The sequence below is a fragment of the Ranitomeya variabilis genome, chromosome 6 (assembly GCF_051348905.1).
Source record: "Ranitomeya variabilis isolate aRanVar5 chromosome 6, aRanVar5.hap1, whole genome shotgun sequence".
NCBI classification, from domain to species: Eukaryota; Metazoa; Chordata; class Amphibia; order Anura; family Dendrobatidae; genus Ranitomeya; species Ranitomeya variabilis.
In genome coordinates this window covers 69,632,622-69,658,505 of record NC_135237.1, presented here as the reverse complement: position 1 = coordinate 69,658,505, position 25,884 = coordinate 69,632,622, and the positions used below count along the sequence as shown (strand labels likewise).

Genomic DNA, 25,884 nt, shown 5'->3' with positions numbered 1-25,884 from the left:
CCCGTGGGCTGCCCCGATCGTGCTGGTGCGGAAAAAGGACGGCACGCTCCGGTTCTGTGTGGACTACCGTAAGCTAAATGCATGCACCGTCCGAGACTCTTATCCACTTCCCCGTATTGAGGAGTCTCTCTCCATGCTGGGTCGGGCCAAATATTTTTCCACCTTAGACCTAGCCAGCGGATACTGGCAGGTCCCGATGACAGAAGCAGATCGTCCTAAGACAGCGTTTATCCTTCCCATGGGACTATTCGAGTTCAATCGGATGCCGTTTGGGCTGGCCAACGCTCCAGGCACCTTCCAACGATTAATGGAGCGGTGTCTGGGGGATTTGAACTTCGAGGCCACTCTCATTTATCTGGATGACATCATCATCTATGCCCCAACATTCGAGGAACATCTGTGCCGACTGGAGCAGGTACTAGACCGGTTACTGAAATACGGGCTTAAGGTGAAACCCCAGAAGTGTCACTTGTTCCGGGAACAGATCGAGTACCTGGGGCATGTGGTGTCCGCCGAAGGAGTCCGGCCATCACAGGAGAAGATTGCCGCAATCCAGGAGTGGCCCACACCGGAGACCGCCAAGGATGTACGGGCGTTCTTGGGCCTCGCTGGGTACTACCGGCGCTTCGTGAAGAACTTTGCTCGCCGTTCTCACAATCTACAAGTCCTGCTGAAAGGAAGCTCCCCCAAGGAACGGGGAAAGAAGATACAATGGCAGGAGCCACAAGAAGCAGCATTCCGGGACTTGAAGACAGCTCTCATGGAGCCGCCGGTGTTGGCTTATGCGGACTTTTCGCAACCATTCATCCTACACACCGACGGCATCTCTCAGGGATTAGGGGCTGTGTTGTCTCAGGTTCAAGATGGGCGGGAGAGAGTGATTGCCTATGCGAGTCGGTCTCTTCATGACTCTGAGTTGAACCCGGACAATTACAGTTCTTTCAAGGTGGAGCTGCTGGCCGTGGTGTGGGCTATGACAGAGCAGTTCGCTGAGTACCTGGCCGGTTCTGAGGTGCTGATACGCACGGATAACAACCCATTGGCACATCTGGGAAATGCGAAATTGGGTGCCCTGGAACAGCGCTGGGTAGCCCGGATGGCCAAGTACAGATACCGTATCCTCTACAAGCGAGGAGCGGAGAATGTTCATGCTGACGCATTATCCCATCTGCGAAAGAACACCCCAAGAACTAACCGAGATGAGGAGCTGGAGGGAGAAGAAATCCCCTAGGCCATCGGGGGCACTGCTCGGACGGCTGTGAGCCGGGAGCAGACTGGGAACGGAACGGCTACAGGACTGTTGGTTCAGAGTCGGGACGAATGGATACGGCTGCAACAGGAAGACCAGGAACTAGCTCCCTAACGACAGTGGATAACGAATGGTCTATTGCCCGTGAGAACTCCTGGACAAACTCTCCCATCAGACTTGAACCTTCTTCTGCGGCAATGGGAGCGCCTAACTCTTCAGGACGGGCTCTTATGCCACTTAACCATGGCTCAGGCAGATTCCGAGCCGACGTGGCAGATGGTCTTACCAGGGCCCGTGGTGGCCGCAGTTGCTAAAGAAGCTCATGAGTCCGGGGCACACTTCGGGGTGAAGAGGACGTTTAAGTGGCTGCAAACTCGGTTCTATCATCCTCGGCTGCTTGCGGAAGTACAAACTGCCTGTAGACAATGTCGACAATGTGAGTTAACCAAGTCACCGGAGGAAAGGGCGCCTGTGCAGAGCATCACGACGTCTGCCCCTTTTGAAGTATTAATGATAGACTACATTACCATTGGAGCAGCGCATCAAGGCTACGAATACTGCCTCGTTATGGTAGATCATTTTTCAAAATTCGCGGTAGTCACCCCTACCCGTGATCAGACAGCGGAGTCGGCGGCGAGCGCTATCTGTAAGAACTTTATTCAAGTTTACGGCTGTCCGAGGCGAATACATTCGGATCAAGGCGCCTGTTTCTTGAGCAAAGTCATGGATGAGCTGCATCGTCTCTACGGCATTGATAAGTCACGCACCACACCGTATCACCCCCAGGGAAATGGGGCTTGTGAGCGGTTTAACCGGACTCTGCTTCAAATGTTGCGTGCGCTAGAACAGGATCAAAAGGCCCGCTGGCCGGAGTATGTGTCTGACCTAGTGTGGATCTACAACAATAGAGTTCATCAAGTCACAGGACGCACCCCGTATGAAGTGGTCTTTGGACGCCCAGGGAAAGGCGTGACAGATCTGGAACTGTCTACAGAGGAAGAGGGCCCCCGAGCAGGGATGGCTTCGTGGGTGCGTGATCATCGACATCGGCTGCGGACCTTACACCGGATGGTGCACACTCGAATTCGGGAAGTGGAGCATCGGAGCACCCCTACAGCAGAACCCCCAGAGTTCCGGCCAGGTGATCGAGTACTAGTTCGAGAGCGAAGACCACAAAACAAGTTAGACCACCATTGGGAAAAAACACCCTATCGGGTACTTCGCCGTTTAGACCCGCATGGACCTGTATATGAAGTGCGATCTGAAGTCCCCGGAAGTACAGGTACTCGCATACTCCATCGCAACATGCTCCGTTTGTGTCGCTCTGTTGACTCGGACACCCCAGAATCCGCAATCAGGGAAGAGCCACCTACAACCGAGTCCCCCAACAACCATTGGTGGGATGAAGAGGATGATGAAGAAGAAGAACGGCGTCAAAATACTCCCCCTATCTCGACTACTACACTACCCCTAATCAGACGCCCCTCCGTTGACTGCATTCCCCCGACACCCCCTACACAAGGACCCGAGCTACGACGTTCTGAACGTTCTACTGCAGGTAGACCCCCAACTCGCTACAGTCCTGACTTACACGCTAGACAGACTCAAGTGTGGAACAATCCGTCGGGTGGGCGACTTGTCAGTTCGAAGGCCACGCCCAGGGACTGGCGAGCATACAGGGTGGGGGAATGTAGGGGACGGGGACCTGGCGAGCCGTACGGACGGGTGGAACCATTGTTGCCGGGAGTCGGGGTTCCGGGGGACGAATTTGAAGGGCGGATGAGAAGCCAGGCGGAGGTGACAGGAGACGGAGTGACGCAGGGAGAGGGGTTGATAAAAGGAAAAGCGTGCGAAAGCAGGGGCAGAGAAGCGCGGGAGATCTCTCAGGGGAGGAAACTGCAGCGGAGTTGTCGTGTGTGTGCAGGCCGCAGTAAAACTTGCTGGAAACAGGGGGAGAACGTGCAGCAGACGCTGCGGACAATTACCAGAGCCCCCAGAAAGCGGCGCAACCGTCGTCAGCGACCCCCAAAGCATAGGGGTAACGCTGATCATCTCAGGGACAGTATTACCGCGCTTCCCGGGAGTATCTTGCCAGAAAGTGCTCCGGTTCCTCCTGGGTTTGTCTCAGCTGTCACTGATACGGATTACTCTGCTAATTCTCCTCGAAAAGACTCCTCTTTGGACTTGGAAACTGTTACCCCGGATCAACGTCCGCCTGCAGGGGGTGACGCAGCACCGCAACAGACATTCTGGTCTCGAATTTGCACCTGGGCTCGTCAACAGAGGACACCTCCTTCCCCCGCCATCAGGACTACGTCGCTGACGGAACTTCACCATCAGGACTACGTCGCTGACGGAACTTCACCATCAGGACTGCATCGTTGAAACAGCGCTGATAAGTGAACTTTGTTGACTTTTTCTTGTTAGGGGGCCACTAGTGAAGCGTTGTCGCGTTCCGCGGGTATAGTTCAGGGCGCCTATATAGTAGATAGGATTTACTGAGAAATTGTGATCTTGTATTTAAGTTCCCTGCGTGGAAAACTGTTGTTATCTTTGTTGGGTGGGAAGTTAAAGGAAAGTTAACAAAAACGTTACTTGCTTTCTGGCTCCTTTTTGTCCCTGCATCCTTCTTTACCTGCGGTCTCTTCATAAGTATGTAGTGTTTGGGTTTTTTTACATTTACGATGGTAACCAGGGTAAATATCGGGTTACTAAGCGCGGCCCTGCGCTTAGTAACCTGATGTTTACCCTGGTAACCAGTGAAGACATCGCTGAATCCGTGTCACACACACTGATTCAGCGATGTCAGCGGGACCTCAACGACCAAAAAAAGGTCCAGGCCATTCCGACACGACCAGCGATCTCGCAGCAGGGGCCGGGTCGCTGGTACGTGTCAAACATAGCGAGATCGCTACTGAGGTCGCTGTTGCGTCACAAAACTTGTGACTCAGCAGCGATCTCGCTAGCGATCTCGCTATGTGAGACGGGGCCTTAACACAGCCAGCTTCTTATTCATGCTGCTCATGGTTTGGGTTAGAATGAATCAGTTGGCTGGTTCCCTTTTACTTTGTACATTTAGGTACAGAACTAGTTGACTAAAAAAAAACAATTGCATATCAGACAAAACTTGAAGTTCAGCTTTTAAAAAATGTTTTGGGTTTGTGCAATCCTTCTAACCTTTTATGGGGTCTTACCATTCCTCGGTATGCCTCCAGTTTCCTATACATCTTGTTGTAGCAGACTTTAACTTGACATTTCAATGGCCTGTGATGTATTAAATGTCAAGTAAAATTTAGCTATAGTAATAATGATACAGAGATGCTTCATATCTACAGTATAATGGAAGTATTCTCCATAATACAGTGACGTACAGAGGCACCATGTTATGCGTGTAGTGCCTGTGCTCTTATTCTCCATCCTGTGGTTGAAAGATATCTCTATTTGTACAAGCTACATTTTGTAGAACACAGAGATACCAATCTTCATTTTATACTCTTTTTCTTAAAGTCTAATTCAGACCTGGGCAAAGTGCGGCCTGCGGACCACAACCGGCCAGCGGACTGAGACAGCCGAAGGGCTGAAACAGTGACCCACGGGCCTCACCATGCCCCCCCTCTGCCGTCCATCCGCGGCCACCGTTACTGTTATCTGCATTGGTACATACATTGGTGGAGGAGGATGCCATCCGTGTGCTATGCTTGATTTTCACACAGCCGCTGACTTTTATGGGTAATTTTGATCGATGACTTGGATCAAAAATGGACATCGCCATCGTTTTTGGTGACCGCTCGATTGTCAAAAAAAACATGAACATGTGAACAGCCCAATAGATTATAATTTGTACGTATTCGATCTATGAAAAACACAAAACATGTATGTGTCTCACAAAATTCTGAATGAGGCACTAAGACGGGGTCAGGCTGTCGTATATCATGGTCCATATCTCGACCATAATGCCTTGACTGACTAGGCATATATAAAGTTGTGAGTTTTGGGTCATAAAAATATAATTATATGTATAAAAGAACGATAACAGCAATTACTCATCCTCCCTGGTTCCTGTGACGGCTGTCTGCTGCTTTCTGGTTTCAATGTTTTGGCTGCAGCAGTGATGTCATGTCAAGAGCGAGCATCACCACTGTAGCCGATCACTAACTCAGTAGCTTCTGCCATCTACCTCTGCAGAGCTGCTACGTTCAGTGATTAGCTACAGCGGTGATGCATGCTGTCGCTGTGATATCACCACTGCAGCCAAAACACTGAGACCTAAGCAGCGGTCCCAGGGAGGGTGAATATCTGCGGTGTTTATTAGTTTATGTACATTACAGAATTTGGGTTCCACTTTCCTGAAAGTGGACAACCCCTTTACGAAATTCAACCTGATATCCCTAAGGCCAGGTTCACATTGCGTTAACAGCAGCCCGTTCAACACATGCGTTGACGGGCTGCTGTTAATGCAAGTGCCGGTGTGTCATCGCGCTAGCGCAGATAGAGCTAGCAGATGCTCTATCTGCGCTAGCGGTGACAGATCCAGAAACGCTGCAGCCCGCGTCCCAGGGTCCGTCACTCAATGACGGCACATCGCTAGAGCACGCCTATTGTCGGCGTGCGCTAGCGATGCGTCCGACATTGGACTTAATGGCGGTGTTAACGGACTGCGTTACACCGCGTTATGCCGTGGTGTAACGTACTCCATCTAACGGACGCCAGTAACGTAATGTGAACCTGGCCTAACAGACAGCTCTGGAAAGTTTTGATAAATGAGCCCAATGTAAATAACACTGTTCAACAAAGTTTCATGATTTGTTTGTAAATGCATCCAAATGAGATTATTTCTATTTCTATGACCATAAGAGAACAAAATATTACCATATCGCTAAATCATTAGCTCTAGTTTTTTAAATAGGAGATGTGAGGCTATGAAATTAATGAAATACACAATTCATGGTTACAAGATGAAATTTGCAAAAACCTTTCACACATTTATTGGGAATTTTTATGACAGACTATCATTGCATGGGACAAAGTACATAATAAATAACTAAACTACCGTATTTTCTGGTGTATAAGACAACTGGGCGTATAAGACGACCCCCAACTTTTCCATATAAAATATGGAATTTGGGATATGCCTGCTGTATAAGACGGGGGTCATCTTATATGCCCAGTCATCTTATACGGCGTGTGGTTCCCAGGGTCTGAAGGAGAGGAGACTCTCCTTCAGGCCCTGGGATCCATATTCATGTAAAAAATAAAGAATAAAAATAAAAAATATGGATATAATCACCCCTCCGAGAAGCCTGGCTGTCACCGCTGCAAGCGTCTGCCTCCGTTCCCAAGAATTGCAGAGCGTGAAGGACCTTCGATGACGTCACGGTCTTGTGATTGGTCCGTGACCGCTCATGTGACCGGTAGCAGATGCTACATGAATTTTACATGAATATGGATCCCAGGGCCTGAAGGAGAGTTTCCTCTCCTTCAGACCCTGAGAACATCCAGGATCGCTCCCTGCACACGCCGTACCCGGCGTATAAGACGACCCCCGACTTTTGGGACAATTTTTAGGGGTTAAAAAGTCTTCTTATACGCCGGAAAATACGGTACATTTATTGCAATTTCAAGTTGGGCGCTTTCTCTTGACCTTTCGCTTGTAATGTAGCTCTGAAGCGTCTCTCTTCATTGTCCACCCATAGTCTCATGCTGTAGTACTGCTATGTGTAACACAGGTGATCGGACGACCGCAGCTTCAAGTTTCCTAAGGAGACTATTCAAGCAGGAAAAGTAAAATCAAAATTAAAAAAAAAAAAATAAATAAATAAATAAAAACACAAGTTTAAATCACCACCCGTTTTGCCCCATTGAAAATAAAACATAAAAAAACCACATATTTGATATTGATGCGTTCAGAAATTTCCAATCTATCTAAATATAAAGTAAATTAATCCTACTGATATAATGAGAAAAAAAATTGAAACGTCAGAATTATGTTTTTTTGGCCACCAAAACAATCAAGGAAATTTTGATGTCAAATACTTGAAAAAATCACTTTCTTGTTGCATGCTCTTTACAAAGTTTTTAGTCCTAGTTTCATGTGTAGTGGAGGGAGTAATATTTACTTAGAGTCAACCAATGGCTCATTTTGTACATTTTTTGTACCAGGCTGAAGTGTTTTTCTTCCAGGATATTGCCAGCCTAATATGAAAAAACGTGTTCGCTTCCTTACATTTACATTTCCTCTCCTCTACAATTCTAAGTATATTGCATAGTCAGGGACATCAGAAATAAACCAACCTTTTGTCCAATGAGCTTAGGACTGTCTGCAGGCACAACCTGAATCACTCTTGCCAGATCAATTTCTTTGCGTTGTCATTTTATTATTTATGAGCATAACATAAAGAAATATCCTTATGTAAGATATAGAACAGCCATCCATCATACCCAAGCTGAGATCAAAATGACATTTATGATGACCGCATTTAAGTATAGTTGACTGCTTGAATGAGCACCAAAAATCGAAATCACCTTCAGTTTTGGCCTTGGACTGGAAGGAAATCACCAAAATAAATAGAATAAAAAAAAAATTAAATCACAAAAATTGAAAACCTCAATATTAAAAACATTCCATATATAACGTAAGAGGCACTCCTGATCAAATGCAAAAATAAAGTGTACTATGTTCCACAAAGGTGCGATATTTGGGCTACATCTTGATAAAAGCTAGGACATTGCGGAACGTCATATCTTTGTGGATTATGACTTACTTTTCCATCGGTTCTAGAGTACTGCCTTGCTTTTAAAGGGGTTGTGCACTACTAGGACAAACCCTTATTGAACTAAATGGTTGGCCCCGATAAAATAAAAAACATATATTCACCTCCCGTGTCTGTACTGTTCCAGCGGTGTCAGCACTAGAGGTCCCGGAGCTCTCGTGCCGTGTTGTGACACATGGTGCCTGGCGCCCAATCAGCAAAGGGGATGACTATCCCTGCCCTCACACGGATTGAACATGAAGAGAAAGTCTGGGCTTCAGCTGGTCTTTGTCTTCCTCTTCATGTTCAATCTGTATGAAGGCAGGGACAGTGACACCAGCGCTGATTGGGTGCTGGCGTTATGTGTGACAACACCGCATGAGACCACCGGGACCACGAATGCCGATACTGCGGGAATGGCGCCAGTACGGGGGGTGAGTATAGGCCTATCAGTTCAAGAAGGGGTTCTCCTAGCAGTGGACAACCCCTTTAATGTTGATGGATTTCCTATTGGTTGGGACACCTATCCGTCAGAGGGTGGTGAAGCCCCATCACATAAGCCAAACATGCTTCTCCACTCACTAGTTATTGAAAAAGAAATTAAAACAATCAGCAAAAAAGATACAAATTATATGAAGAGTAACATAAAGTAGTATTTAGTGTATACATATAAAGTCACTTGTAATAAACAATACTTTCTTCTGGGATATCGGGCATTGCTGAATTTGTTGTGAAGAAATACTCACTCTGTTTTTTTTTCTATGAAATTGAATGGATCTACAACAGAGGTGTCAAACTGCATTCCTCGAGGGCCGCCAACAGGTCATGTTTTCAGGATTTCCTTAGCATTCCACAAGGTGCTGGAATCATTCTGTGCAGGTGATTAAATTATCACCTGTGCAATACAAGGAAATCCTGAAAACATGACCTGTTGGCGGCCCTCGAGGAATGCAGTTTGACACCTCTGATCTACAACATCATAATGATATAACAATGTTATGAGAATGATACAACGCAGGAGCTGATCTCCATTTTCTTACCTGTCACCAATCAGGACAATAAAGTGAGTGCGGTGTTCAGAGTCTTCTTCATGTGTTTACGGGCAAAGTCACTTTTCCCTATGGACTGCTGTGTCCGCTGTGTCTGTAGTGAAATTCTTCTTATTGAGTCACATACAAGTGACTAGTACAAATTGTGGTACCAGGCACAGATACCCATAGGAACAAACCACTGTTTGTGTGAAACAATAACAGCCAGAAGGAGCAACTCGGTCCCTTCATTGGACTTCTTCATTGTCTATACCGGCACAGCCTTTTTTTCCATACAGGAGACTATGCCCGGTACTGCAGCTTTTCCCATTCAGCCCCATACAGGTGAATAGTACAGTCAGTGATAGCAGGCACATCTACCTATAGGAACGATCATTATTTCTTGTAAACAATAAGGAGCACTCAATACCTGAATGAGCCCCTTACACTCTTCATAATGTTGGATTTATGAGAAAGATGACAAAGCAAAATCAGCTGAGCAAATGTGGCCATTTTTTTATATTTTCTCCACCTCCGAACAGCAAAATTGGCTTTTTGGTAGTCGTATGAGCACAAGACATGTATTTGCTGCATCAAAAGGGTGCATGATACATCCTGTGGAACATATTGGCATAGTAGTTGCCCCCAGATAATTATCCACATGGATGTAAATGCCCTTGAAGCGATATTTCCATCTAAGATGGGTAAAATTGCATAGTACTTGTAAAACAAACAACATTGCAATTTACGCGATATTAAAATTCCTCTCCATTCTCAAGACCTCTTTTCATATTATTGTTTATGGTTTACTATCTAATTGGTGCTACAGTCTGGCAGCGATGGCTGAACATGCGCACTGATGAGCTTGTAAGCGCTGCTCTGAAGCTGGATGGGGTCGCTGGAGCATACAGATAGTGCCTTTGATGCTGAAGAGGCAAAGCTTGCTCATATGCCGGCATTGGGAGCACATGAAACGGGCCATCAGAGCAAAAATGCTGCTGGAGTGATCTGTCAATCAATCAAGAAGGCACCTCCCCCCACGCACACACACCTACCCAGTAAGCAAGAACTGGGGGAGGCATCTTAGGACAAATGTTCTAGTTAATTCTTTATTTTGGAGTTGAATATCATATATATGCAAAGATTGCCACATCCTCAAATGTTACACAGCTCCTTCTCTCTGCATATATTCAGACACAGAATGTCTTCACACTTTCTATATACAGCTACATGTCCCACCTTATTTATTGGGATTTTGCATGACAAGACTCATTGCTGCAGATAACCAGAGCGTCGGGTCTATAGCATGAAGTCATATAGCATTTTTATTACATTTTACATCATTTCATTTTTGTTTATTCTTATTACTTTCAATCGAGAAAATTGTGCTTTCCATGCTAAAAGCAACTGTAAATTAGATGACAATATATCTGTGAGATTACGCTGGAAGCCAAGTTGTGACCTATATTAGAATGTACCAGAGCTGTTTAATAAGTTATTTATTTATTCTATTTTATGTATTTCTTCGGCTTCCAGGGAACCAGTGAATGTTTTCTTTTTTCTGCACTGAAAAAAAAATTCTAATTTATGATAAGCAGTGCATTTCAATTACTAAATCAGTTCTTCGGGTCCACTTCATTCCTTCCATTCACACTCATTACAGTAAAATACGGGTCAGCGGCGGTCTCATTCGATTGAAATGTACATATATTCATTAAGGCTGCACCATTTTCCTCTCCGTTCTTTAAATGGGAAAGTGAAATTAATCAATTCAGACTGAAATCTTCAGAGGGCACCAAGTCTGACAGCTGAATTCTCCCGACAAGTTAAGCAGAGAAGCTTAGACTTTACCTTGCGCTTGTATAAGTGAAACTGTTCTCATGAAAATGCAGCATCAATGTGACGAGGCATTTATTTAATTCCGTATGTAGTTTAGTCAAGGCAGTTTCAGTTTACATTTGCATATATTTATATGACTGGAGCCTGCCGGTAACAAAATTGTCTAAGAAAATGCTAATATCTATGGATGAGTGATGCAAACCAAACTTTCTCCTGGCTGTAAAAGTCAAAACATTTGATAGCTTTTCTTCCATACATTTTTTTGCAGGAAATCTACATAGAGGATGTCATTTTTACCACACCTCAAAAAAATCACTCAAACCAGTTCTCCCACTCTTGCTTGATAATTAATGATGTGGTATGGGAACTCTGCAACGATTTAAAGGGCTTTTCTACTTTCAAGAAAATGGAACCTCAAAACACTTTTGTAAAATGTTTAAGAGAACAAATGGAGCAGGTCCTTACCGACCCGAGTCAATCACCGGCTCTATGTTGCTGCTTGGGTCTCTGTTTTGGCTGCATGTCAATAACATGCAACACTGCTGTAGCTAATCACGTAGCTCGGTGGCTCGTGCCATCTATCTCAAACCCCATCTGATCTGATATTGATGACCATTCCTAAAGCTAGGTCACCTTCAATATTTTATGCCCGGAAAAAAAATATATAACTTATTAAATCAAACTATTTATGGATCTTCTCTTGTGGCCACATATCCAAAGAATCCTCACATAGAGGATCAGTTTAGATCATAAAGAATATACGTTTTGTTGAATATTTATTAAGAATAAAGAGCTAACGTATTGTATGACCATGTCTTAACAAAGTCCTCAAAGATGGACATATGGTGGGCAATTTGGTGGTATTTGTACCAAAACGACTTCATCCTGATTACTTGTGCATATTCCATCGGTTTTACCTTCTATGTCTAGCAAGCCTGGATTTTAGTATACATCCTGGTATTATTCCCAAAAGTGAAGAGAGTAAGCAGCACTGTATGAAACCCATGGATTGGTGCAAACCATAGAAGGACCAACTCAAATCCCAGGATACAAAAAAAAGAAGAGAAGACCAACACTCCAAACTTTGGAAATAGTGCTATTTATTCACCAAAGCTTCCAAGACGCTCAGTCCTTTTTTAAGCTGTGAAAGTGGCTCCATGGAAGAGCTGAAATGTTTCATGTCTCTGAAGCTTGGGTGAATAAGTTTGACTTATTTTCTGAAAATTGTAGTGTTGCTGTTATGTCTCCTTTACTTCCTGGTGTTAGTCCTGTTACTTTATTCCTCTGCTGTGGTCGGGACTAATTGTAGTATCAAACTGCCCAAAATCTGTCTTTCTGTGTGAACTTATTTTAACATGGTCAAGCAATAATGTACCTCCTGTCTGGGAATTAGCTTATATTTGTTTATGCTGTAAACCAGTATTTCCCAAACTCCAGTCCTCACGGACCCCACGGGTCATGTTTTCAGGATTTCTATAGTGTTGCACAGGTGAGACAATTCCTGATGCCTTGATGATACTTCCACTACTTGCGCAATACTAAGGAAATCCTGAAAACATGACCCGTGGGGTCCGTGAGAACTGGAGTTTGGGAAACACTGCTGTAAACTAACTCTTCCAACCTTTGAAGCTAGGAAAGTGGGACACATACTGACCGAGTAGTGCGCCACAGCAATTTTACGCTAAGCCACTTCCCTAAGCTCCCCCAGCCCTCTACATTTGCCCACACAGACATATTGCTCTAAATAAAAACCATTAGTGGCCCTATAGAATAAAATATCAATTTCATGGCCCCTACAGTGCCCACCATACAATATGATGACCATTAGGGCCCTATTCAAAGTACAATGTTCTGAAAGTACATTCCCCCAAACAGTACAATGCCCCCCCAGGCCCCCACACAGTATGGTACTCCAAAATAGGTCCTGACTGGCCTATCACTGATCATGACTAGGCACGAATGGGTAGAAAGCATGATCTATGATCAATTTACTCATTGTATACATATTTGCTATAATTTATAGATACAGATTTTTTTTACAAGCCTGGTGCTGACACATAATTTATTGCTGCTGTATAAATTAAAAATTAAAATATAATCTTTTGCATTCCAGAAAATCATAAATAGAATCTATTGCCATAAAATATTCAGCATAGTTGCCAGTCTTTTTGTATTTCCATGTGACGCTGGATTAATCAGCATTGCCTATTATCCTACTTCAGTAATCAAGTAAATGTCCGTATTATCATTCCTACCCTACAACACATAACGGCAGAGCAATGTATCAAACCCGACATTTACTTATGTTGATACATAAACTTTGCGGCATTGGTCTCGCCTGTTTCCATTAGCGGAGCAGCACATTCATCTTTTAATCAGAAATGTCAGTTTGTGCAGGAATATCGGGCTCGGCTTCGCACTTGAATCGTACTCCCAGTCCTGAATGATCAATCAGCACTGACTCCGAGTGCAAGCTTATTAAATAAAACTAATCAGAGTTCCTTGTAAGTACTAGAGTTATTTATCGGTGGTCAGGAGACAGAGCTACCGGACGGTTTGGAGTATTTCCCAAAAATGTAATCATCATCATTCCTAGCCTAGGTGTGTAGGCTGTCCTATGTAAAGCAGAATAATGTAAAGTCGGATATTGGTTAAATAAAGTAGAACATATATTATATATATATATATACTATATGGGTAGCCTGATAACATGCTCCTATTATATTATTGGGTTAAATCCCCTTTACAAGTTCCCTTTAATTGAGGACAGGCAGTCTGATACCATTTGGAGCAGAAAGAGGCATAGAAAAGAACATATTTATAATCATATTATTCATCAGCCTGTATATGTTACATAAGGCAAATTCTGTTACATAAGGCAAATGTTCTTTTGTCTTTCAGGTTGGGTTTTAAGAGATATATCTCACAATCTAACATTTTTTTTCTACTTGCCCTATAACTTCCTAACTTTTAAAAATAGATTGTCAGATTCCCAAACACAGTTCCTATATGCTTTTCTTATAAGTTTTTTTTATTTTTGTATATTTGTTGTTGCAACCTTCTTCACTGAGCTAATAAGGTGTTCATGTTTTTCAACCCACACCCATTTTGGCCTTTGGCAATGGGATCAGGAACAAAGCCATAGTAAAACCACTATTTATGTTTATGCTGTAGGGTTTTGTACTCACTGAGCTGTGGTTAAGGTAGGCACAGGAAGCGGTTTTATTAAAATGTCCAGGCAGATTTATTACAACTGCATAAACCGCTCACCATAAGCATACAAAAGACAGCTTTTCACAGCACAGAGTAAAAAAAATAAATTAAACAGTCCATTTAGTAGTGCAGGTTCGCCCGCTCAGGTCAGTGTCCTTCAGCAAACACACAGGAGGTCTCCACACCTTCAGTCACAGACACTGAATGAGACACTTGGTTTCCATTTTATCTGCCAAACCACATCCCCTGGGTGGGGATATGTGAGCAGCCACTCCCATCAATCTCCTTGATTGCTCGTAAAACCTGGCCCTGATATGCCCTTTTAACTCTCTCAGCACTATATGTGCTGTTGCCTGCTTTCTCGGGCTTGCATCACCGAAGCTACCAACATCAATGATACATATCTCCCCTCAAGGACCTGTCCGGCAGACATCTTACAATGCTCATATGCATATTCACACATATTCACTGCATATGGTCACACTGTTCATTGAGGATGATGAAATCACACATGCGCAGACTCATTGCATTCTGTGCGCTACCGATCTGATACAGAGAGTTAGCTGATGTGAATCAAGCACAAATGCTTTCCTGTAAAATATAGAACTCCTCGAGGACGTAACTAGTAGCAACCAGTTAATAAAATCAATAGTCTTTGGGAATAATTGAGCAGTCATTCCACAAAAATTAGTCAAAACCGAAAATTTATTTTGTTTGCAAGCATTATTGAAATGACATATAGAGGACAATGGAACCTTTTGCAATGTAGTTACATATGGAATTGCTGGCAATGATTCTATTTGCAAATGCCTAAGTGCTAAAAAGTGACATCAGTGTTGAAATCATTGAATGATACTTGTAAAGGTTCTTATGCCACTCATATTACACTGATATATGATGACTATAGCAAGTAAATCTTTGAGTTTGGCTCTTTGATCAATTGCAACCTTATCTATCCATTGCTCTATCTATGGGTGTCCTATATGTTTTGACACTGAATAAATCTATGTATATGTATAGCCTTGTTCTTGAATAATTGGGCTTTTACCTGAGCTCTGTGCAGATTTGTCTAGTTGTTTCAGTGTTGAAAAGCCAGAATAGGCTTTATATGAAATTTTACATGGCCATAATGGCTGTGGCATTGTTCAGACCATTTATAATATTCAGAAGTAACAAAATGACTAGTACCAGTAAGCCAGGCTACCCAAAACTGACGTTCATGGTCCAAGTACAGATTGCAAAATGTGGACCGGCACTGGGTCTCCTGACATGAATTCAACAGCCTTATGGCCCGGGGTATATATGGCTGTTAAATTTGGGTCTGAAGCCCTCAAGACCAGTCTAGACATTGCAGATCATACTCCATGAATCTTGGAAGTCTGTGAAAATGGCCTAAGAAGTTGTATAGATGACAATACTCATTGTTGCATACTTAAAATTGTTAAAAAAGACAAATGTTCATGAAGTTCAACCAAGGGATGGGACTGGAAAGGATATATGTGGAACCACAATACATGATCTGGTCCGCCCCAGAAGAGCTGATCTTTCCCTCCCGATCACAATTGTCAATCCAATGGACTAAACATTCGGAAAATAAATTGAAATAGTAAATGCAACTGATTCATTATTATTTTGGGCCTGGAAGTTAACAATCGTAACAATTTATCATATTGTCTTCTCATTGCAGAGAATACTATATAACTATGGTGAAGTGGGCAACCAATACCAAGGTGGCAGTCAACTGGTTAAACAGGGCACAGAACATCTCCATTTTGACATTGTGCGATGCTATTACGGGAGTTTGCACAAAGGTAAATGAATGTGTTTTTTTTTTCTTCTACTAGGATCTAGTTTTTTCAAAAAGCAAACTAATAGAACAGACTGGATTCTGACATCTGAGTGATAGATGGAGCGCCCGGGCGAACGATGACTATATTGCCGAATGTAGTCACTTTCTGAAATGACTGTGTTATTTGGAGTAATGAATGTTCTTCAAATTACAAATTAGGGGCAAGGGGCATCATTGATTTTTGGTTGAGTAGTGTCAAAACTACCTACTGCTGTACAAGAACAGATGAGAAATACAAAAAGAGAAAAAGTAGAGGCAATAAACAAAAGCCTGAAGAATACTAAAGAGATTCCCCAACTGAACAATGTATATGTTGTGATGAAGTCAAAATCCATGGAAAGATAAAGCATTAGGGACATTTCTTTAGTACTTGGGGTTATATGTGTTGCATTGGGTACCACATCCATGTTTTTGTTTCCCTAGGCATATCTAGGTTGTTTTGCCCCTGTCTGACATTTGAAAAAAATAATTGACAAATGTCCAAAAAGCTTCAGTCATCAGCACAGTATAGGCGTAAAAGATGTTGTCCGCTGAAACCAAGTTATCATCTTTCCACAGGATAGGTAGTAAGTAACTTACTGATTGGGGGTATGTGCAGACGATCAGTAAACACTGCGGGTTGGACGCTGTGTACTTGTGCAGTGTCCAACCCGCAGCGTCCAGATGTTACAGCATAGTGTATAGGATTTCAAGAAAACCCATGCCCACTATGCCTCCACAGACGCCTGCGGCTCACCCACGGAGATGGACATGCTGGTCTTCCCACACCGCAGCATGTCAATGTCTCTAGCAGAGACACTAGTCCCCGCAAGAGAAATTTCAGCCATACAATGTATTGGATTCGGTGATCACATGCGGAATCACCTGCGTTCAATAGCCGGCAGCGGACAACATGTGCTGCGTCCACAGCGCTGCCAATTCCTGATCGTCTGCACCTACCCTAATAGCAGTCAGACTGCTGAGACCTGCAGCATGCAGTAGAAAAGGACACTTTTCTCTAGAAAGGAGCGGCGGTATGTATGCTCAACTCCACAGAGAAAAAAAAATGGTTCCAGCTTCTTGTAAAATGTAAAACTTTAATCCAACATGGTAAAATCCGAGTCATTCCTGGGACAACACCATAGCACTGTATGAGGCAAGCAACGCGTTGTTGTTTTTATTTTACTTTGCTTTCTCAACTTTCTTCCCCTTCGCCCCATTTCAGTGAAAATTTTGCTTTTTGTGGAGAATGACTGGTTGCCTGGAACGGCTACTTGGGAACCGATCTGTGGTTGTCAGGATGTGTGTCCCTAGCAACCAGTAAGATACCACTGTTCAGCTGATGTGTGTCGGCAATGTGCTGACCGCAGAGAAAGGGAAAAACTGCATTAAGTCACACATTGCATGGCAATCAGATATTGTCAGAAATATTTAGGTGGAGAACAAAATTTAATAAGAGATTTGGTGAAATAACACTCAACAAGTCAATCAGTAAATCATCGCCTCTAGTAACAAGTGAATTGGCCTAATGAGATTCCTCCTACCTGCCTATGTGACTGCACAGTCAGCAAATCATCATTCCATGCAGAGGCCTCATTATACCCGAGATGCCTAAATAATCTTGAAATGTTTTAGGAAAGTGACAGGAAAGTCTGTGATAAATGACGGTTCTATCTGTAGAGAAGCTGTGCTCTTATTCCAGTCATATACGGCTTTTCTGACACATCTGATAACTGTCGTCTAGTTCTCCACTCTAGATCCAGAGTAAGGTTATAATAGATAGATAGATAGATAGATAGATAGATAGATAGATAGATAGATAGATAGATAGATATATGATAGATAGATATGGGATAGATGATAGATAGATAGATACATAGATAGATACATAGATATATGATGATAGATAGATAGATAGATAGATAGATAGATAGATAGATAGATAGATAGATAGAGAGATAGATATGGGATAGATAGATAGATAGATAGATAGATAGATAGATAGATAGATAGATATGGGATAGATACATAGATAGATATATGATAGATAGATACAGTATATGATAGATAGGTGATAGATAGATACATAGATAGATAGATAGATAGATAGATAGATAGATAGATAGATAGATATGGGATAGATAGATAGATTGATAGATATATGATAGATAGATATATATGAGATAGATAGATAGATAGATAGATATGAGATAGATAGATAGATAGATAGATAGATAGATAGATAGATAGATAGATAGATAGATAGATAGATAGATAGATATGAGATAGATGTTCACAGAACATTTGTTAGGGTTTAAGAAATGTTCTGTGAACGTTGACATTTGGGCTTAATAAAGTCCACTTTTTTTGCATGTAATTTGGAGTGCTTCCTTCTAATTTTATGGTGTATACTATGGGACTGACTGGACTTCGGTTTGGAGGCTTGGCACCCACCACGATTACCAGTTACATCTAGTAGTAACTGTGGCGCTTTTCCATAAACTTTATTCAGATAGATATATAGACAGATAGATAAATAGAAGCCTCTGGGTGAAATGTGCGTTGGGGCTGGTGGAACAGGACACATGTACCAGACCCCCCCTTTTCACTGACATACCATCTTTTGTGTAAAGGTACCTTCACACTGAACAACTTAACAACGATATCGCTAGCAATCCGTGACGTTGCAGCGTCCTGGATAGCGATATCGTTGTGTTTGACACGCAGCAGCGACCTGGATCCTGCTGTGATGTCGTTGGTCGGAGCTAGAAGGCCAGCACCTTACTTCGTCGCTGGATCTCCCGCAGACATCGCTGGATCGGTGTGTGTGACACCGATCCAGCGATGTCTTCACTGGTAACCAGGGTAAACATCGGGTTACTAAGCGCAGGGCCGCGCTTAGTAACCCGATATTTACCTTGGTTACCAGCGTAAAAGTAAAAAAACAAACACTACATACTTACATTCCGCTGTCTGTCCCCCGGCGCTGTGCTTCTCTGCACTGTGTAAGTGCCAGCCGGAAAGCAGGGCACAGCGGTGACGTCACCGCTCTGCTTTCCGGCCGCTGTGCTTACACAGTGCAGAGAAGCAGAACGCCGGGGGACAGACAGCGGAAGGTAAGTATGTAGTGTTTGTTTTTTTTTACTTTTACACTGGTAACCAGGGTAAACATCGGGTTACTAAGCGCGGCCCTGCGCTTAGTAACCCGATGTTTACCCTGGTTACCCGGGGACCTCGGCATCGTTGGTCGCTGGAGAGCGGTCTGTGTGACAGCTCTCCAGTGACCAAACAGCGACGCTGCAGCGATCGGGATCGTTGTCTGGATCGCTGCAGCGTCGCTAAATGTGACGGTACCTTAAGTACTTACCTTATACATTTTTTCACTAAACTATTTAGCACCAGTCATGACACTTGTTAGTTGAATTATTATGTTGATTGGGTTCTGTGTCCTACTTGGAATCTGTCCTGTTACTTTACATCTCTTACTTTGTACATGTTACTCGTGCCACTTCTAGGAACATTCTGTTTTGGTATATGTATGTCTTTTGTATTTGCAGAAATTGATAGCTTTTATGAGACATTCCTTGAAGAGTCTAGTTTCCAAAATGGGGTGACTTGTGTGGGGTTTCCGCTGTTCAGGCACATCAGGGGCTCTCCAAACATGACATAGCATCTGCTCTTCATTCCAGTCATTTTTGCGTTCAAAAAAATCTCCCTTCCAAGCCCTGCAGTGCACCTAGACATTAGTTTTCCCCAAAACATGGGTTATTGGCATACTCAGAATTTCACAACAATTTTTGGGGTACATTTTCTTCTTCAAAATAAAATATTTGTAGCTAAAAGTACATTTTTGTGGGAAAAAAATGTATTTATTTTCACGCCTCTACATTATAAACTTCTTTGAAACACCTGTGGGTTCAAGGTGCTCATCACACATCTCATTCCTTAAGGCAGGGGTGGGGATCCTCAGGCCCCAGGGCCTTTTATGGCCCTCGATGACCTTTTATCAGCCAGCTCATTAATTTCTTCTTGCTCTGTTAACACACACACACAGTGTTCACTACTGAACATTGAGGCTAAATGAGGCTAAATGCACACGTTGCAGAAATGCCGCAGAAATTTCCGTGGCAATTCTGCATCCCTGCAGAATTGGAATGCGTATTTCCGCTAAACACTAGCGTTTTACAAGCATAATTAGCTTGCAGAATGCTAGCGTTTTCCAAGCGATCTGTAGCATCGCTTGGAAAACTGATTGACAGGTTGGTGACATTTGTCAAGCATAGTGTTTGACAAATGTGAACAACTTTTTACTATTGATGCTGCCTATGCAGCATCAATAGTAAAAAGATATAATGTTAAAAATAATAATAGACCGCTACATCATCACAGGTCATTTTCCCAAGGCATTACTGGGAACGGGAGCATCACGAGGAGCGGGAAGGCTGTGGGGGACGCCAGAAGGTGAGAATGACTATTTTTTATTATCATTACTTTTTTTAACAATTATATGGTTCCCAGGGCCTGGAGGAGAATCTCCTCTCCTCCACCCTCCTCTACTCACAAGCGTAAATGTAACAAGAGAAGCCTCACAGGAAAGAAGAATCGATTTTAGTGTGTGTTAGTGAGCTCATTGCAGTTAAAAAATGATTTTCATGAAACATTTGTAATAAAAAATTAATTTCATGAGTCTATTTTCATTTATTTTGAGGTATTGTCTTATTTAACATAGTTACTTAAATTGTCAGAAAACGTGATGTACTATGACAAAACGAAGGTCATTTTCGGATTCAGCGCACTTAAAAACATAAAGATTACGTGGAATAACCAAAACAGGTCTTGAAAAAAATTTTTTGGCAGACCTGTGTTATTAATCCGATAGTAGTAAAGGGTTAATAATGCACACACACATTATGAACAAAGTATTTTAATGAAATAAATACACACATGGGGTTCTAAAATCTTTATTGTACGCTTAATTCACCTGAAGACCCTTGTTCTGTGAAAAAAATAAAATAAAATAGCAACAATATCCCATACCATCTGGTGACCAGTCATGTCCCACGCTGTAAATCCATCTGAAGGGGTTAAATAAATTTACAAGCAGGAGCCTGCAAATGCAGCTGTTACTCCTGATTGTAAAAACTGGGGAATTAATGGAACGTAGCATCGTAGACTTGCGATGATGGGCATAAACTCATATGAACTCTAGCGTGAGAAAATATTCAGAAAAATTCCCACACTAGTGATTTCACTGCAAGTCTACGATGCTACGTCCCCTACATTCCATTCATTCCCCAGATTTTACAACCAGGAGCAATAGCGCAATAGCTGCATTAGCAGGCTCCTGGTTGTAAATTTATTTAACCCTTTCAGATGGATTTACAGCGTGGGACATGACTGGTCACCAGAAAGGTATGGGATATTGTTGCTTTTTTTATTTTATTTTTTTCACAGAACGAGGGTCTTTCGGTGGATTAAGCGTACACTAAAGATTTTAAAACCCCATGTGTATTTATTTCATTAAAATACTTTATTCATAATGTGTGTGTATTATTAACCCTTTACTACTATTGGATTAATAATGGATAGGTGTCTTAGGCCAGTCTCACACTTCCAGATAATTCCGGTACCGGAGAAAACGGTACCGGAGTTATCCGTGTCCGTGTCCGTGTGCTCACGTAGGCCATCCATGTGGGATCCGTGTGATGTCCGTGAGTACATTTTTAGGGTCCGTGTGCTGTCCGTGTGCTGTATGCTGTACGTGTGTCCGTGTCTGTGTATTGCAACAATTTTTACAATTTTAACCCTATGACAGGAAAAAACGCACATGGACAGCACACGGATGGCACACGGACAGCATCCGTGTGCGGTACGTGTTTACATGGACCCATTGACTTTAATGGGTCCGTGTGATCCGTGCTCTCCCACGAACACTGACATGTCTCCGTGTTTTGCAAACGGACACACGGTCCATGAAAACACGCTGACATGTGCAGAGACACATTCATTTTAATGTGTCTACATGAGTCGGTGTCTCCGGTACGTGAGGAAACTGTCACCACACGTACTGGAGCCACTGACGTGTGAAACCGGCCTTATTGACATCTCTCCATTATTAACCAGGCTTAATGTCACCTTATATTAGCAACGTGACATTAACCCTTTATTACCCCAGATCCCACCACTACAGGGAAGTGGGAAGAGAGAGGCTAAGTGCCAGAATAGGCGCATCTTACAGATGCGCCTTTTCTGGGGTGGCTGGGGGCCGATTTTTTTTAGCCAGGGGGGGCCAATATCCATGGTCCCTCTCTAGGCTATTAATATCTGCCCTCAGTCACTGGCTTTCCCACTCTGGCGGAGAAAATTGCGCGGGAGCCCACGCCAGTTTTTTCCATGATTTAACCCTTTATTTTAACACCTAGAGCTCCCAAATTTTGCACACAGACACTTCTAACATTAGTAGTGAGGAATATGTAAAAAATATGGGATATGTAATGGTTTACTGTATGTAAACCATGTCTCATATCCTGTCGGGTTTGATAAGGAGATAGCAAAAGCCGTCAATTGAATTACCAGCTTTTAAGCTATCTAGCGCTGTATGAAATATATAAACTCACTGGCCACTTTATTAGGTACACCTGTCCAACTTCTTGTTAACACTTAATTTCTAATCAGCCAATCACATGGCGGCAACTCAGTGCATTTAGGCATGTAGACATGGTCAAGACAATCTCCTGCAGTTCAAACCGAGCATCAGTATGGGGAAGAAAGGTGATTTGAGTGCCTTTGAACGTGGCATGGTTGTTGGTGCCAGAAGGGCTGGTCTGAGTATTTCAGAAACTGCTGATCTACTGGGATTTTCACGCACAACCATCTCTAGGGTTTACAGAGAATGGTCCGAAAAATAAAAAAAATCCAGTGAACGGCAGTTCTGTGGGCGGAAATGCCTTGTTGATGCCAGAGGTCAGAGGAGAATGGGCAGACTGGTTCGAGCTGATAGAAAGGCAACAGTGACTCAAATCGCCACCCGTTACAACCAAGGTAGGCCTAAGAGCATCTCTGAACGCACAGTGCGTCGAACTTTGAGGCAGATGGGCTACAGCAGCAGAAGACCACACCGGGTACCACTCCTTTCAGCTAAGAACAGGAAACTGAGGCTACAATTTGTACAAGCTCATCGAAATTGGACAGTAGAAGATTGGAATAACGTTGCTTGGTCTGATGAGTCTAGATTTCTGCTGCGACATTCGGATGGTAGGGTCAGAATTTGGCGTAAACAACATGAAAGCATGGATCCATCCTGCCTTGTATGGAGCATCTTTGGGATGTGCAGCCGACAAATCTGCGGCAACTGTGTGATGCCATCATGTCAATATGGACCAAAATCTCTGAGGAATGCTTCCAGCACCTTGTTGAATCTATGCCACGAAGAATTGAGGCAGTTCTGAAGGCAAAAGGGGGTCCAACCCATTACTAGCATGGTGTACCTAATAAAGTGGCCGGTGAGTGTATATATGTCAGTGAGACACATATATATATTTATAACTGTATATATGTTTTCACGAATATTTGAGCCCATGAATCCATTATACGTATGTCCATTTTGCAAGGTTGCGAGAAAAAAAACGCAGTACGGATGCCATACGGAGGATGACATGCGTAAAATACGCAGCCACACCCTGCCTACGGATTACATATGGATCACTGTTTAGGGAACATTTCTGCGCATTACGCCTGTAAAAAACGGACCGTATTTCCCTACTCTAAGTGTGACCCCAGCCTTAAAGTGACAGTGGTCAGATTTTAAAAAAATTTGGCTTGGTCATTGAGGTCCATATTGATTATATAACTGTATCTTGAATATGTTTTGGTAAACAGATAAAATGCCAAAACTTGTCACTGTTCAAGTATTTCTGGACCTAACGGTATTTCTAGTTGGTATCTAGTCGGTATTTCGCTGGAAATTAATCTGAAACATAATATTATTTCATCATGCCTTTTCTGCTTCTTTATTGTAATAAATAATTGGTAAATTGTACACTCAGTTTCCTCCATTTCCATACTGGTAATATATTTTTTTAATGGGTTATTCTTAGTCTTTCAGCCTTTTCACTTGAGGCTTTTATGGCCGAGTTATTAGCATTGGAAATTTCGGATGACTAGTAACTTTCATATTCATTAATTTTGGCTTCTTTTTGGATATCATTAGCCATTTCCATAGTGACTGTAATGAGATTTGCAGCATTATCTTACATTTCCTCTTCAGAAGAAATGGTTTGCAGTTGCATCTATGCCCCGCATTGTAATACATGATCAATAAGCACAGCGTCTGCGTCTGACTGATAAAGCTTCCTCAGATGTTATCTCAGGAAATTGCTAATTTGGGGTGTATTTTCTGATGATATTAAAGCGACGCTCAGCCATCGGTGGCCACTTTTAAGATTATGTTAGGGAAGGTATCAGTAGTAATAGAATGTGCAGATCTCACACTGGATGGTTTTGGTAAGAATCTGCTCGGCTACGGGCAATTTAAAGGTCCTGTGTTTGCTCTGGTGATCTGTGAATTATGGTAGTGTTTGTCTGCACTTTATGGCATAAATTGATATTTATTCTAATACCACATAATATTATTTGATCTTTAAAAAACACTTGTAATTTATTTTGCATCTGTAAGAAAATCAAATAATGAGGTATCTGCAGTTAAAGTGCAGTACAATGAATGTTAATTGGGACCTGACAAGTATCTGTGCAAGCAGACCCAAAAAATAACGAGGACTGGAGCGTGGGACTTGTTTGATTACCATGTTCATATGGGTTGCATTTCTATTAAAATTACACTTTTAAGCACAGGGCTCGTTTTATTTTTCTTTTTTATTTCTTCAGCTAAACTATACATTGCTGTCAAATGATCCCATTTGCCAGTATATTTTAGCAGAAGAAGCAGAAAAGAAAGAAAGACTAATTCCTGAAAGTGTAAGTCTTATGCAATTAGGAAGCATGAAAAAAAAAAATCCAAGTGTGCTTTCAAAGTTCATAAAGGTTCATCACACTGTCATGCAGATTCATCTTTTGTTAACGGGATTGTGTCATTGGAAAAATTACCAATTTTTTAAGTCTTGGTTCCAAAACGCAGTCCGACCTTAGGGTTCTAGTCTGCAGTCACTCTGTGTGACTACAGATTTGTTAATACTCACATCGTGTGCACTGCACAAGGTGAGGATTCTCCGGTGCTAAGGCCCCTGGACCACAAGTACGCGGTTTGCATACATGCGGTCACCTGCCAACTAGATGGGCACAGCCTCACTGAATATAAGTGAATTGAGTGAGGTTGGATGCATCTAGTCAGAATGTGACCAGGAGTATGCAAATCTCATACTTACGATCACATGATCGCCTACTCCCAGCACCGGAGAATCCTGACAGCATGCATGTTGCGTAATGGGAGGATTAGCAAGTCTGCAGTCATAAAGAGTGACTGCATACTTGTACCCTAAGGCTGGATAACCTCTGTAGGAAAGTCAGCTCACACACCAGGAGACCCGATGCAGGGAGACTTTCAGCGTCACAAAGTAAGAAAGCGTAGTAATGAAGAGATTCAGTGTCAGGTCTTCTTACAAAAACATTCTTACTTCCTAGGGGCAATAGACAGACTCAGACCCTGACTTTTATATAAAATTCTTGTGAGCATATTATCAGAGTATGCTTCCATAAAGGCAAAGGTTATTGTGCAGGGAGGTGGAGAAGAGCAGCTGTGGCATCACTAGTAATAAATGGTGGCTAATGTAATACCTACTGTATATACAGGGGTTACCTGTCAAAACGGTCTGATTATTCTGATCAGAGTTTGACCACTGTGGCATCAGTTTTTCTCCGAGGTGGAAAGAAAAAAAGTTAGTCCATCCTCTCCATTCTGTCATTCCGTGAAAATCTGTGTCATCCAAGTGCTGTTGTTTGTCAGTGACCCGTAGGCTTAGATTG

General features: G+C 42.7%; 1 protein-coding gene and 1 long non-coding RNA gene across 4 annotated transcripts in view; one reads left to right on the top strand and one right to left on the bottom strand.

The window, feature by feature from the left end:
• The window catches only part of DPP6 (dipeptidyl peptidase like 6), a 1,889,424-nt gene that overhangs the window by 1,767,192 nt on the left and 96,348 nt on the right, over positions 1-25,884 (top strand). For all 3 annotated transcript variants that reach the window (XM_077268631.1, XM_077268628.1, XM_077268630.1), the window contains exon 11: positions 15,766-15,889. In XM_077268631.1, the coding sequence (XP_077124746.1) occupies positions 15,766-15,889 (124 nt within the window). The remainder of the gene's footprint in view (positions 1-15,765; positions 15,890-25,884) is intronic.
• Positions 6,288-9,135, bottom strand: LOC143783445 (uncharacterized). Its single transcript, XR_013217174.1, has 3 exons — positions 9,039-9,135; positions 7,541-7,790; positions 6,288-7,013 (listed from the first exon to the last, which is right to left on the bottom strand). It is a non-coding gene; the product is annotated as an uncharacterized LOC143783445 (long non-coding RNA).